General features: G+C 42.9%; 1 protein-coding gene across 1 annotated transcript; it reads left to right on the top strand.

Moving 5' to 3' along the window:
• Positions 1–910: 910 nt before the first annotated feature.
• Positions 911–5,896, top strand: LOC129099660 (troponin C, slow skeletal and cardiac muscles-like). Its single transcript, XM_054608985.1, has 6 exons — positions 911–1,002; positions 2,143–2,173; positions 3,191–3,337; positions 3,458–3,572; positions 4,104–4,240; positions 5,662–5,896. Exons 1-6 carry the CDS (start codon positions 979–981, stop codon positions 5,691–5,693), a joined length of 486 nt encoding a protein of 161 aa, XP_054464960.1. The 5' UTR covers positions 911–978; the 3' UTR covers positions 5,694–5,896.
• Positions 5,897–15,918: the final 10,022 nt, after the last annotated feature.

The raw sequence follows: 15,918 nt of genomic DNA, 5'->3' as shown, positions 1-15,918 counted from the left end.
TTTGAAACTTCCACATTTTCAGCAATGCTGTGTGATTGATTCCAGCTATTAGCATCCCAACGCATTTTCTGCAGGAAATGCATTTTCTCGTATGTTTTGGTTAACTTCTCTGCTGGCTGAGATAAATCAGCCCTTCCTCCCTCTACCAGCTACAGCTGTTTTAAATGCCAGGTACACCTGGCAGTGATTCAGCAGAGGGAGGAGGACAGAGGACAGAGGACTGGAGGAATGACTGATACTGACAGTTCTTCGTTATCCATAAACTTCACTCAGAAATATTATTAATTTCATCGACACTTTAGATTTGAGTTTGAAATTGCTTTTTATAGTGACTTTGCTGTTGTAAACAGCTGTTTGCTGTTCTAGGAACAATATTCATTTATATCTAAATTATATGGAAAGTTACAGAGTATTGCTTAAAGTAGCTCCTAATAGTAATGAATTGATAAAAATACCTATAGCTACCTGAAGGCCATTGTAGTTCTCTGATAGGCTTGGAAAGGGAGGGGTGGTCTGAGGGGTATACAGTTGGTTGCAATCTGCAATTTAAAACTAGATGTCACTAAATCTTTCACACTGTTCCTTTACATGGTTTTACTGTGTGCTTTATTGTTTTTCTATATAATCAGTTTAGCCTTCTTTGACCTTACTGTTGTAATATGTTTTTTTTTTTCACAAACATTCTGAGAATACATTTTAAGATGACAATTTCTATTTCCACTTAGGTGCTGCTGTCAATGTTTCACTATTGTTGGGTAGCTTCTGTTGTTTCCTATTTCTAGAGCTCTCTCTCTCTTTCTCTCTGTATCTCTGTCTCTGTTACTCCTCCCTCCATCCCTTGATGGGTCGAGAGCTTTTTTGGTGCCACACTCCTCCTACAATAAAGACTGAGGCAGCTATTGCTAGGAGTATTTGTGCTGTGTCTGTGTGCGGCAGTGAGTGCAGTGGTGTGTCAGAGGCAGGGACAGACAAGCAGCCATGGATGATGTATATAAAGCAGCGGTGAGTACAGATAAGGCACTGCTATATATTCAATTTGAGATGAATAATTCTAAATCATGCATCAGAAAATCCAGGAACATATCCTGTCCCTGTGTGTTGTGCTTTAACAAAAGAAATGAGGCACAATATATTTGAGGACATTTTGAAGCCACTGTGACAGTTGCTAAGAGTAACAGCTGCTCCTGTAATTCCTTAGTCAAGTTTAACATTCTTAAACAAAAGCACCAACAAACTACATCAAATCAAAAGCAATAGCAACTCAGAAACTGCTAACTTTTTAAAGATACAACACAAAACTATTGTTAAGACTGTTAGCTAAGATTCAACTCGATGCTCTCCTAGTTTGTGTTGGCTTATTATTGATTTGTTTAGATTGTCAGAAATAACTATTATTTTGTTCACCTAAACAAAAGAACCTGAATATCAGAGAAGAAGGAATAACAGACTTTACCAAGTGATTTAGTTAGCAAAATTAAACATTTTGAAGCTTTCACTTTAGGGACCAGGCAATTTTAATTCAATTTTAAATCCAGACAAATAGCCCATTACAACACATTATAACTAAAATATGGAATATCCAAATAATTAACAAATTGAAATGAATGGAATCACTCGTGACACCAGTATTGCCAAGTTCTTTCTGTGGATCCTGACTGCAGTTGAACTGCAGTTGAACTGACAGAGTTTATAGTGTGTTTTCCTGTGAGCGATATTTTTTGTAAAATATTGAATTATTATGTTTTACAGGACAAAAACTGACTGTGTGTTCCTTCCACTTGTATGACATTGAAACAACAGGTGTGATAAGTTCAGACAGAACAAAGAGAGACCAGTCAGTTCATATTTCTGTGCCTGACAATAGATCAAAGAACCACTGGACAGTTCAGGGGGAAGATAAGAAGGGACAGCTGATGGCTAATAAAACAAATGACCAAACCAGACACCAGCCCTGGTCTCCAAAATCCCCCTTTGTACTCTGCCCCACAACAAAAATAGAACGTGAGGAAAGCAGTCTGACATTGCAGTCATACTGCACTGTTCTAGAGAGTATCAGTACAGTTAAAGACCTGAAGTTTTACTCCAACTGTACAGGGGTTAAATTATTAAAAAAATGTACATCCTGATTTTGTTTCCCTTAAGGTTGAGAACTTGACGGAAGAACAGAAAAATGGTGAGTAAACTACTACTGCTATGAGTTATTTTTAATACTACCATTTTCTATATTTAACATTTTCTATATTTACCATCATATAACTGATAATACTCATATCACTTAACTGCAAGTACGACTACTTCTACTAACAATACTTTTATCGCCGTTATAAATATCTAGTCTGCAAGAGTGAGTGAGTGACAAAGTGAATGAAAGAAATTAAACTTAACCATCTGCATTGTTTTAACACAGTTATTCGCTTAAGCAGAAATAAGCTAATTAGGCACAAAACCCTAACTTGTCTTTCCTCTTCTTCGGAGAAAATAGACATCATTTACATTTCCCGTCTCTGACCTCCTCTAAATGCATCCATTCAAACATCAGAATCATGCATCAGTGAAGAGAAAAAAACACTACTACTAGTGGTATATTTGACTAATCTTAATGTTTGCTCAGGTGTGGTTGAAACACAACTGTATTTGCTTCCTCCATTTTTTTCCTTTATCGAAAAGGGCCTCTAAGTTTTTTTTTGTGGATCCAATTCAACCGTAAAGGTTTAAAGTCCCATATTTATTGAAAGAGCAACTGGCATTCTGTGCTACATTTATTTATTTTAGTAGCTCATTTATTTCTCTACTTAGTAGCTGTGTAATCTCAAAATCGATTCTTAACTTTCAAGAACTTTGTTGATTGATATACCTCTACTTCTTTAATTTCAATTTGTTTCAATTTCAAGTCTGAACATTAAAATATGAATGTAATATATAAATATGTCTACAAGCAAGCAAACAGTCGAACGTAAATTCAGAATAAAGTTTTTATAAACAAATTAATAATTATATTTACTTAGGTGGAAGTGGAGCTATTCTTTTAAGAAAATCTATTATTTTCCCAGTTATTGAGACTTTGAACCAAGAACATGACTTGTACATTTTTTGTTATGGTTTTATATCAGCAATCCTTCTTGGATTTGCATCATGCACATGGATGTCTTTGTTAGTAGTTCTGAGTAACAAAAATCCCTGTCCCTTTAAGAGTTCAAGGCTGCATTCGACATCTTCATCCAAGATGCAGAGGATGGCTGCATCAGCACCAAAGAGTTGGGGAAGGTAATGAGGATGCTGGGACAGAATCCCACCCCTGAAGAGCTACAGGAGATGATTGATGAAGTGGATGAGGATGGTATGTCAGCCCGTCACATCCCATCAGAAGCATGTGTTGCTATAGAGAGGAATACAATTATTTTCACATTAAGGCAACTATTATATGGAATCTTTATAATATCATGGTGTGTTTTCACAGGCAGTGGCACAGTTGATTTTGATGAATTCTTGGTTATGATGGTCCGTTGCATGAAGGAGGAGAGCAAAGGAAAATCAGAGGAGGAGTTGGCAGAACTGTTCCGCATGTTTGACAAGTAGGTTTTCTTTGTATTTGTTTCCACACCTGCAGAGTGCGACTTCAAAATTCAAAATACACTTCACCAAGTTAATGTAAATGGACTGTACTTGTATAGTGCTTGTTTAGTCTACTGACCACTCAAAGCGCTTTAACACTACATGTCATCATTCACCCATTCAGACACATTCACACAATGATGGCAGGGGCTACCATGCAAGGTGCCACCTGCCCATCAGGACTGTAACTAATCATTCATACACAGCAGGAACAGCTTGCAGGAGCAATCTGGGGTTAAGTGTCTTGCCCAAGGATACATCAAAATTACCAAGCAGCTGGAACAAGCAGAGCTAATAAAAGAGAAATCAATACCGACTCCCAATGTTTTAATAAGTCAAACAAAGCTCTATAGGTGAGAACTTCACTAGAATACACCTTGTTAGAAGACATGATGTGGTTCAGCACAGTACAGTCAGAACAGCTTGGTGTTAAAGAGGTTCAACATATTTTCCAGTTGAGCATAAAACTGATTTCTTTATCTTGTGTTGAGGAACGGAGATGGCTACATAGACTTAGAAGAGCTGAAGACCATGTTGGAATCCACTGGAGAGTCCATCACAGAAGATGACATTGAGGAGCTGATGAAGGATGGGGACAAAAACAACGATGGAAAAATTGATTATGATGGTACGGGAGCCAGCACATTAGTAGCACAACAGCCACCAGCTGTATATCCTACAATGTTCAAATGCAAAGATTTTAAATTTGCAATTAAAGTTGTCAGGAAACATATCAAGTCCCCCAAACTGAACAACATAATACATTGTTTGCCATCAACTTCCACAAAATTTATGAGCATTCCTATGAGAGAGTCAGTCATTAATTATACAGCCACTGGAGGTGGGTCCTGCGTGATCAGATGGGGTTGGCTGCCTCGCTTAACTGCTGCACGTGGTGTGTGGCTTCAACACAGGCAGTGTTGTTGCTGCTGCTTTGAGCCCTTCTTTCTACATAGAGTTTGCCTTTCATAATGGCCAGAATGTTTAATTTCATCACATCATAAAGGTCATGTATATGTTTTTTAGACAGGAAAAGGTAATGCAGAAAAAAACTCAAAGATTAAAAGCCAGAACTCTATTTATTTGTACCTTATGGAGCTGTGCAAGTCCCATCATTTTTCACCAAATCTTAAGTGATCTACTGGTGAGATAATAATGGAGCAGGTCTCAAGTGCCTGACAATCCCCTGACAATCCCCTGAAAATCAAGGCCTTGTCCACAAGTACTGGGTTATTTTGTAAACGTAGTTGTTTCTTTGCATTTTGGGCTCTTGTCCACACCCAAATGGCAAAAGATTCTCATTGTTGACGTATAGACAGGGAAACACAGATAGCACAGCAATCGTGAGCAATTTGGGGTTCAGTGTCCTCCAATTGGAAGATCGGTACACCGATCTTCCGATTGGTAGTGGCTGTGGCTCGGAAATAGATATGATCAATCTGCCTCTGAGCCACATACCTGGGGATCATTTCTGCAATACGAGATCCTAAAAAGCTTTTATGTATCGTCTACAGGACCATTACTACCGTTCATTGACACTGAGGGTTATATGACCACACCCCCCTTAATCTCCCCTGTCCTGAATTTCACCCATCTGGTCACTCTACTAGACAAAGGATCTTTAAAACCCGTGCTTGTGTGGACGTAATTTCTTTCAGAACGAAGGAGGAAAATTGCTGTTTTGCGATAAAATACCCTTGAAAAGATTGACTAAGATTTAAACCTTAAAAATGAATCCTGAACTTGATGGGAAGACAATGTAAAGAAAATAAAATGTGAATGAGTAATCCTACTGGACTGTGTAAAGAGCCTTGCAGCAGCGTTCTGGACCTTTAGTTGACAGTTCAGAGGTGACTTGTTGAGGCAGGTGAAAATGGAATTGCGTAGTCTAGATGATACAGAAGCTTGAATGATCATTTCTCTCTAGTTTAGGATGTTATACACCTGACTTTGGAAATTATATTGGGTTGTAGGATCAGGAGAATCAAATAAATATATATTATATTATTATCATAAATATATATATTGACTTTGTGCTCTCTTTGACAGAGTTCCTTGAGTTCATGAAAGGTGTTGAATAAAGGATTCAGATGAAGGACTCACTGCACCACCATCTAGGGCGATTCCTGAAGATATGCCTCCTCCTTTTGTCTGCATTTTACAATACAAACAACACACCTGTCCTTGGCAGACACCTGCCCTGTCCTGTCTATTATTCTATTATGATAGTGATGATTCATTAAAATGTCAAATATAAGGACTATTTTGATTAAAAAGATTTTGAAAATTATATATTTTGTCTGTCATGATATGTGAATCTTAAATATTGAGTAAGATAAAAGTAATTTTAAACTTTTACTAGATTCTGAGATATTAGATCCCGAGACTTTGAGTGAGTGCTAATGTTTATTCCATTGGGTGGTGGCTTACAGATGTTGAACCTTTGTTAAAGGCCACATACTGTGCAATTTTTGCATGCATTTACCTTGTGTCTGAAAAGGTCTGGTTCAGCACCTGTCTCTTTAAGCCCCTGTCCTGAAAAAGCCCAGTCTGCTCTGATTGGTCAGAGTTTGCAGGGCTGCCTGTCAGTCAATCACCATCTACATGGCTGCACGGGCGTGTGTCTCTACACGGAGGCTTAAGAGCATTTTTACTGTAAATATTTACTTGCTTATAAGTTTATGAACCAAAAAGTGAACACAGCACGTGTCCCAAAGGAATCTGATGTCAGAAATTGGGTGAAACTAACAGCATCTGCAGCCAAGTCTACACCTTCCCCTGACACAAATAATGCTATTCATGTCACGTTAGCTTAGTATTTAGAATATCTATAAACTCTGTGAACCATGACCATACTCTCTATTTTACTTTGGGCTTTACAGGTACATTTGGGAGAAAAGACAGACAGAGCCTGTGAAGGAATTTTCCTTATTGTATGTTAAACTTCCCTCATGTAGGTTAAAGGTAACTTAAGACAGGGCTTCACAGGTCAGGTCAACTGTCTGCACTCTATGCGCCTGATTTTCTGTATTCAGTTTAGACTCAACAGGCTGACGTCTGGTTGGAGACGCTGGATAAGAGAGACTGTACAAAGGCTATGTTGTTACTGACACAGCAAAGGTAGATGTATTTCCTTGTGTTTAGATATTATGTTCAATAGAATCCTCACACATGTCAGGCTGAGTTAGAAATAACCCTATTTGGATATAGCGGAACTCAGCTGGTCTTGGGAGGGTTAAATACTGTGCTCAAGGACAACATCTTCAGAATTGGGTAGCAGTACGCTGTGATTCACACTTGGTGTTTCCCTATTCTCCTCGATCGAGCTTCAATAAATGTTACTGCTGAAGACATCTGGGTCTGCTGAAACTTCTACTGTCTCGAGGGAACTAGCTCTAAGATTTCCATCACAAATTGGCGTCACAAACAGGATTCGATACAACACAGACATGGTAAGTGCATTTCTCTATTTTGCCTTACCATGTCTGTGTTTGACGAAATCATAAAGAACATATGTGTATTTTCTGCATTTGGGACATCTAAGGTCTGCCAAGGCTCAAACCAAAATTGACAAATTTTGAAAGAAGCAGAAAATACAGAAATCAAGTGAGCTAAAATTGGTACTCTACAAAAGTATACAAAATAGGTTATAACTAAAGTGTTAGTTTGCAGTGGGTGGTGGATTTTGGAGAGAAAGACTGATTTTGCCCCACAGCACCACAACCGGGTGGTTTACTTCAGGGGCAACTTAGGGTTGCGCCCGACACAGACAAAACCCACAGTGAGGTGAAACCCGTGGGAAGACGTTCTGGGGTAAGCTGAAAGAGGCTTATTTTGGTTAATCAATACTGTGAAGCTGTGTCCGTAGGGAAGGGGAGGCTCTGTTATGCTACTGGCTCAGAGGCCTAGGTGCCGGACATTAATTGTGTACACAAAGGTGTAAACTTTCAGAGTTTTCACTTATCATTTCAAAATCACCAACACTGAAGAAGAACGAGAAAATGTGAGAAGTGTGGAGACTCTTGATGCTGCAGCAGTGTTTATTGATATACATTACATTACATTACAGTCATTTAGCAGACGCTTTTATCCAAAGCGACTTACAATCAGTAGTATATTACATATCATTCACCCATTCACACACTGATGACAGGCTACCATGCAAGGTGCCACCTTGCATGGTAGCCTGTGATATTTAAAAATGTATTACTTGTTTTCATGAGTACACTTACATAGAATCTAGGAGGGTGAAATATTGAATATTTGTCATTTATTTATGGTTACACCATTTGACAATATAAGGGGCCATTAGTTCTGTATTTGGTTAAAAATGGTAAAAATGTCATGTCAAATACTATGAAACCAACAGAAATGCAAAATATACATTCTAACGGTCCTTGGGCATGTTGTTTTAATAGGTTTGAAACATATTTTTGAAATGGTCATCATGCCAAACCTTATTTGTCACTGACCCTTATGCAACATCCAGTCCACACCGATGGCAAGCCTTCGGGAGCAACTTGGGGTTAAGTGTCTTGCCCAAGGACACATCGACTGCCGAAGCCGGGTATCGAACCACCGACCCTCTGATTGGAGAACTACCTTGCTCTCCACTACGCCACAGCCGTGGGGGATGTATAGATGTATTGATGTATTACTGTATTAATGTGTATGCTATCAGTATGGGTAATGCATAAACCAAGTCCACAGCAGAGGGCAATAATTCACAAAACATTTTACCAAGACATGAAAGAACAGATGCGAAAGCACAAGGACACTCTCTACAGCAAATGTAACAGAGTTAAAAATGCACATTTCTTTTGTTTCCAATTTGTAACACATGAGTTTTATTTATCATTTAACAATCCTGTTGAGCATGTGTGAATGTTATTTTCATGAGTTATTTTTACGTAGCGTTATTGTTTTATATATGTTTCCTGAGGAAATCGCATTTCACCTCTTCTGTACCTCCTAAGCTACCGTAGTCCCGTCTTCCCCTCACAATTGCGATTTGCATTGCTGAGGGTATGTGTTTTCCTTTGTTTAATGTTATAGTTCTCGCGTTTTTTGTATATTCACTGCACCCCACAAACCTTTTTACTTTGGCCACCCGGTGTCGCTGTTGTTTATTACGATTCATGGTTTTGAAAATAATTCCTGTTATAATTGAAGTTTAATGTTTTCCTGTAAATTCTATGTAATTCTTGACTGAAGTTATTCTACTAGGCCCAGATTCAATTCAATTCAATTCAAATTACAAATTTGCCTCAGAGGGCTTTACAATCTGTACACATGCGACATCCTCTGTCCTTCCCTCACATCGGCACAGGAAAAACTCCCCTAAAAACCCCTTTAACAGGGAGAAAAAAGGAAGAAACCTATGGGAGAACGACAGATCACCTTCGAAATCAATTATCTAACGATATAGTTTCTCTAGATGGCATTGCTCTGGCATCCAGCACTACCGTTAAGAACCTTGGAGTTATCTTTGATCAGGATCTGTCTTTTAACTCTTATATAAAACAGGACAAGGACAGCCTTTTTTCATTTATTTAACATTTCGAAAATCAGGCAAATCCTGTCTCAAAGCGATGCAGAAAAACTAGTTCATGCATTTGTTACCTCTAGACTAGATTACTGCAATTCGTTATTACCAGGCTGCTGTAATAAGTCTCTTAAATATCTACAGTTGATCCAGAATGCTGCAGCACATGTTCTAACAAAAACTAAGAAAAGAGATCATATTACTCCGGTATTAGCTTCTCTGCACTGGCTCCCTATTAAATCAAGAATAGAAGAAATTCTTCTACTCACCTACAAAGCTCTAACTGGCCAGGCACCGTCTTAGCAAAAGGAACTTATAGTTCCATATTACCCAACTAGAGAGCTGCGCTCCATCAATGCAGAGTTACTTGTTGTTCCTAGAGTATATAAAAGCAGGATGGGAGCCAGAGCCTTCAGTTATCAGGCTCCTCTTCTGTGGAACCAGGTTCCAGTTTCAGTCCGGGGGGCAGACACACTCACCACTTTTAAGAGTAGGCTTAAGACCTTCCTTTTTGATAGCGCTTATAGTTAGCGCTGGTTCAGGTTCACCTTGGTCCAGCCCCTAGATATTCTGCTATATGCCTAGACAGGACTACCTAGGATACACTGAGCTCCTCTCTCCTCTTCTCTCCCTCCATCTTTATGTATTAATCTCCTATTTATGCACATTACTGATTTTGCTTCTTCCCCGGAGTCCTTGTGCTTTCTCGCCTCACAGGTTCCCATGAATCGGGGTTATATATGGTCATCGTGCCTCCTGCTGTGGCCCTCTGACTTTTATTATTAGTCACATTACTATTATTATTCCCTGTACTATTACGCTTTTTGGCTCTGCTTCTACCCTGGAGCCCTTTTTGCTTTCTCGCCTCGCAGGTTTCCACGAATCGTTATGGTACCTGGACCGTGGTCGTGCCTCCTGCTGTGACCCGGCTGACACCCACTGCTACTTCGATTATTATTATTAGTCACATTACTAATATTCCTCCAATGAATCGCCACCTTATCGTGGTGGAGGGGTTTGTGTGCCCCAGTGATCCTGAGAGCTGTGTTGTCGGGGGCAATAGCCCCTGGTAGGGTCTCCCAAGGCAAAGTGGTCTCGGGGGAGGGGTCAGACTAAGAGCGATTCACCAAACCTCAATGAATCGGACGATGCAAGGTTGTGGCACCTCGCCCGGAATAGGGAAACCGGGGCACCCTCCTGGAGCCAGACCTGGTAGGGGAGCTCGCCGGCGAGCGTCTGGTGGCCGGGCCTTGGCACATGGGGCCCGGCCGGGCCCAGCCCGAAAAAGCTACATCGTGCCGCCACCCTGTGGGCCCACCACCCGCAGGGATAGGCATTGGGGTCGGGTGCAATGTGAGCTGGGCGGCAGGCTGGGGCGGAAACCTGGGCGTGCTGACCCCCGGCATCACAGACTAGCTCTAGGGACGTGGAATGTCACCTCTCTGGCGGGGAAGGAACCGGAGCTGGTGCGGGAGGTGGAACGCTACCAGCTAGATATAGTTGGGCTCACCTCCACGCATAGCACCGGTTCTGGAACCAAACTCCTGGAGAGGGGCTGGACTTTTTCCTTTTCCGGAGTTGCCCAGGGTGAGAGGCGCCGGGCGGGTGTGGGGATACTCACAAGCCCCCGGCTGAGCGCCGCTGTTCTGGAGTTCTCCCCGGAGAACGAGAGGGTCGCCTCTCTGCGACTGGGAATCGCAGGAGGAAAGTCTCTGACTGTCGTTTGTGCCTATGCACCAAACGGCAGTTCGGAGTACGCAGCCTTCTTGGAGTCCTTGGGTGGTGTTCTGGAAAGGGCGCCGACTGGGGACTCCATAGTTCTTCTGGGAGACTTCAACGCTCACGTGGGTAACGACGGAGAAACCTGGAGGGGTGTGATTGGGAGGAACGGCCTGCCCGATCTGAACCTGAGTGGTGCTTTGTTGTTGGACTTCTGTGCTAGTCATGGACTGTCCATAACAAACACCATGTTTGAGCATAGGGAGGTTCATAAGTGTACTTGGTACCAGAACACCCTAGGCCAAAGGTCTATGATCGACTTTGTAGTTGTGTCATCAGACCTGCGGCCGTATGTCTTGGACACTCGGGTGAAGAGAGGAGCAGAGCTGTCAACTGATCACCACCTGGTGGTGAGTTGGATCAGGTGGCGGGGAGGCTGCTGGACAGACCCGGTAAACCCAAACGTGTAGTGAGGGTGAACTGGGAACGTCTGGCTGAGGATCCTGTCCGCAAGGTCTTCAACTCCCACCTCCGGAACAATTTCTCGTGCATCCCGGGGAGGCTGGGGACATGGAATCCGAGTGGGCCATGTTCAAATCCTCCATTGTGGAAGCCGCTGCTAGGAGTTGTGGTCGGAAGGCGATCGGTGCCTGTCGTGGCGGCAATCCAAGAACCCGCTGGTGGACACCAGCGGTGAAGGAGGCCGTCAAGCTGAAGAAGGAGGCCTTTCGGGCTTGGTTGGCCGAGGGGTCTCCTGAATCAGCAGGCAGGTACCGGTTGGCCAGAAGGGCTGCAGCTGCGGCGGTTGCTGAGGCAAAAACCCGGGTGTGGGAGGAGTTTGGCGAGGCCATGGAGAAGGACTTTCGAATGGCCTCAAGGAAGTTCTGGCAAACCGTGAGACGACTCAGAAAGGGGAAACAGGGCTTTTCTCAGGCTGTGCTCAGCAGGGGGAGAACTGCAGACCCGGACTGGGGATATTGTCGAGCGGTGGAAAGAACACTTTGAGGAACTCCTGAACCCGACCAACACGTCCTCTGTGGAGTCTGAAGACTCAGGGGAAGTCTCGTCCATATGCCTGGCGGAGGTCGTTGAGGTAGTTAAAGCTCTTCAGCGGCAAAGCGCCAGGAGTGGATGAGATTCGACCAGAGATGCTAAAGGCTCTGGACATTGTTGGGCTGTCTTGGTTGACACGTCTCTTCACTGTCGCGTGGAAGTCGGGTACAGTGCCTGTGGAGTGGCAGACCGGGGTGGTGGTTCCCATTTTCAAAAGGGGGACCGGAGAGTGTGCTCCAATTATAGGGGTATCACACTGCTCAGCCTCCCCGGGAAAGTTTACTCCAGGGTGCTGGAAAGGAGGCTCCGTCCGATTGTCGAACCTCAGATTCAGGAGGAGCCATGCGGATTCCGTCCTGGACGTGGAACAGCGGACCAACTCTTTACCCTTGCAGGTCTGTTGGAGGGTGCATGGGAGTTTGCTCATCCAGTCTACATGTGTTTTGTGGACTTGGAGAAGGCCTTCGACCGTGTCCCTCGGGGAGTCCTGTGGGGGGTACTGCGGGAATATGGGGTACCTGGTTCGTTACTACGAGCCATTCGGTCCTTGTATGACCAAAGTGAGAGCTGTGTCCGGATACTCGGCACAAAGTCGAGCTTGTTCCCAGTGCGTGTTGGCCTCCGCCAGGGCTGCCCATTGTCACCAATCCTGTTTGTGATTTTCATGGACAGGATTTCAAGGCGCAGCCGGGGGAGGAGAGTTTCCGGTTTGGGGACCTCAGAATCGCATCCCTGCTTTTTGCAGATGATGTGGTTCTGTTGGCTTCTTCAGAACGTGACCTTCAGCACGCACTGGGGCGGTTCACAGCCGAGTGTGAAGCGGTCGGGATGAGAGTCAGTACCTCCAAGTCTGAGGCCATGGTTCTCTTCCGGAAAACGGTGGATTGCACCCTCTGGGTTGGGAGTGAGTCACTGCCCCAAGCGAGGGAGTTCAAGTATCTCGGGATCTTATTCACGAGTGAGGGTAAAATGGAGCGGGAGATGGACAGGCGGTTCGGTGCAGCGTCAGCAGTGATGCGGGCGTTGTACCGGACCGTTTTGGTGAAGAAGGAGCTGAGCCGAAAGGCAAAGCTCTCGATTTACCAGTCCATCTACGTTCCAACCCTCACCTATGGTCATGAGCTTTGGGTAGTGACCGAAAGAATGAGATCGCGAATCCAAGCGGCCGAAATGAGCTTCCTTTGTAGGGTGGCTGGGCTCAGCCTTAGAGATAGGGTGAGGAGCTCAGACATCCGGAGGGAGCTCGGAGTAGAGCCGCTGCTCCTTCACGTCGAAAGGGGCCAGCTGAGGTGTCTCGGGCATCTGATCAGGATGCCTCCTGGACGCCTCCCTTTAGAGGTTTTCCAGGCACGTCCAACTGGTAAGAGGCCCCGGGGTAGACCCAGAACACGCTGGAGAGATTATATATCTCGTCTGGCCTGGGAACGCCTCGGGGTTCCCCAGGAGGAGCTGGAAAGTGTTGCTGGGGAGAAGGACGTCTGGAGGACCCTCCTTAGCTTGCTGCCCCCGTGACCCGGCCCCGGATAAGCGGAAGGAAATGGATGGATGGATGGACATTACTAATACTATTCCCTATATCATCATTTTAAATTCCACTATAGTCATTGCTGCTTTTATAAGTAGTCTTAATTTTTTCCTTTGTTACTCTGCTTACTACTGTGATTATATGAATCATTTATATCATATACATTAAATGTGTTGTAACTCTGTTATGTTGTTCATTCTGTACACATGACGTCTATTGCATTCTGTCCATCCTGGGAGAAGGATCCCTCCTCTGTCGCTCTCCCATAGGTTTCTTCCTTTTTTCTCCCTGTTAAAGGTTTTTTTTAGGGGAGTTTTTCCTGTGCCAATGTGAAGGTTCCGGGACAGAGGATGTCGCATGTGTACAGATTATAAAGCCCCCTGAGGCAAATTTGTAATTTGTGATTTTGGGCTATACAAAATAAACTGAATTGAATTGAATTTAAGATTTAAAAATGTATAAAATATTTTGCATAGCCAACACTAGATGTGAACTGGGGCTTTACAAATACAGGGCATGCATCTCACCTTCACAAATGTATTAAAAAAATGAATCTCATGAAGGTAGTCCTGGGTAAGTGTGCAGCGAGGGGTTAATACTTCACATTTCCTCTCTTTCTTTTCTGTCTCATTGCCCAGAAACAGCACTGGCTTGTTGCCAATGGCATGGAGTTTCTTGAGCTGCAATGACAATATTATGTATTTGTTAAGAACCCACAGTGACACAGATGTCACCAACACTTTGCATATCCTGGAAAGTTCCATATACAGCTTTATCCTTGGTTTAACTCTCAAAGTCCCTAAGTGACGCATACTGAACATGCTGGTGAGGTCATGTGACAGTCAGTTAATTTGTGTACCCATGACATCACTTCCAAAATGGCTGCCTGGCTGGTCAGCACATTTGACAGAACTAGCTAATTTCAAAAATCTTGTTTTTGTTGCAAAAGGTATGTTTCAACACATTTAACAACTATAATGCTTAGATAACAAGTCTTACATTACATCTAAAGTGTTTTAACCATATTTAAATGGAAAAGCAACAGCAAAAATAACAATGCATAACCATTATTAGTAAAAATATTATTGATGACAGCCTCCAGGTTAATGCTATTCAGGTTGATCTTAAACTGAGTTTAGCTTTTGTAAAACCATGTAGGTGCAAACAGGAAAGGCACATACAAAATAAGCAGATACCAACAATAGTCTTTGTTGACAAAAAGCAGAAACATATTTAACCCCATATAAACCCTAATCCAAGTTGAGTTGCTTTGGTGGAGTTTGACATTGTCAGGGTCTAAAACTCAGTATTCTCAGACTCAATTTGACACTCCCAAACTTAGCATTACCTGAAAATCTAAAAGTATGCGTCCAATATAACTTTTTGTCACATTTGTAGCACAGGTTTGGCACCTACCTAGATAAGAATGTGTAACCACTGTGCAACTGGACAGTTAATGCAATCTATAGACTGAGTGATTATATGACTGAATAGGTGAAAGGTGCACATATATTTACATTTACATTTCACAATGTGCATTCAATTTGAATGTGCATTTTTCAAGGCTTTAATTTTTTTTGTGCTGGCTGTGTCACCAGAACAAAAGTACAACTAAACTATGAACTTTGAAGAAGGATGTTATCGTGATGCTGTAAGAGTATCATTTTATATACCCTTTTTTCAGTTGTAATACCTACAAGTATTTTCTTCTTCACCTTCACAAATCACAGACCTAAACTATTTACTAGCCCCAATTAGAGCACACAGCAGAGTGCATAACAAATACAGCACTTTACCATTGTAAAGCCAACATGTCCTTTATGACAATTAATACCACTGAATTTATTTCCTATATTAACTGGTCCGGTTAATGCCATATAAAAAGTGTACCATTACAATGGCTTCATCCTTGATGGATGCAAGGTTGTGGTTCTTACGACCAATTGCAGATCTTCTGTGCACAAAATACAATGCCCTGACAAAGGGACAAATCTTTTTCGTATACCCCCCTGCCATTAGGCCTATATGAACTGAGGGACAGATGACAGACCGACTGACAAACAGAATGACAAAGACAGATAAGAAAGGACAAGTAGACAGAGATCGATAGAAAGATTTAAGAAATAAGGAAAGACTGAGAGCTAGTAGCTAGAGAGGAGGAAAAAGTGGAAAGGAGAGATTGGAAGTTAAGAAGGTCCTCCGGGAGTTTGCCTTTTCTCCATTTACACTCAGCTGCTCTTAAGCTCCGTCTATCAGTACGCACTGAGTCCGACAGCCATGGGGCAGGAGGAGTTGGCCGTGCAGGTCTGGAGGTGAAGGGACAGAGGTTGTCCAAAGAGGAGGAAAGGGTGGAGAGGAGAAGATCAGTAGCAGTATCGAGGGATAGGAGAGAGAAGGATTCAGGGTCAGGGAGGGCAGAGGTAACGGAAGAGGAAAGATCAGCGGGGGAGAGGGAGCGGAGGTG

Source organism: Anoplopoma fimbria, chromosome 12, assembly GCF_027596085.1.
Source record: "Anoplopoma fimbria isolate UVic2021 breed Golden Eagle Sablefish chromosome 12, Afim_UVic_2022, whole genome shotgun sequence".
Classification (NCBI taxonomy): domain Eukaryota; kingdom Metazoa; phylum Chordata; class Actinopteri; order Perciformes; family Anoplopomatidae; genus Anoplopoma; species Anoplopoma fimbria.
The sequence above is the reverse complement of the archived record's forward strand: the minus strand, read 5'-3'. Positions and strand labels throughout refer to the sequence as shown.

Coding starts and splice junctions, on each gene's coding strand:
- LOC129099660 (XM_054608985.1), top strand. CDS start 979: ATGGATGATGTATATAAAGCAGCG. Junction 1,003..2,142: donor ATGATGTATATAAAGCAGCG/GTGAGTACAGAT, acceptor GTTTCCCTTAAG/GTTGAGAACTTGACGGAAGA. Junction 3,573..4,103: donor CTGTTCCGCATGTTTGACAA/GTAGGTTTTCTT, acceptor TCTTGTGTTGAG/GAACGGAGATGGCTACATAG.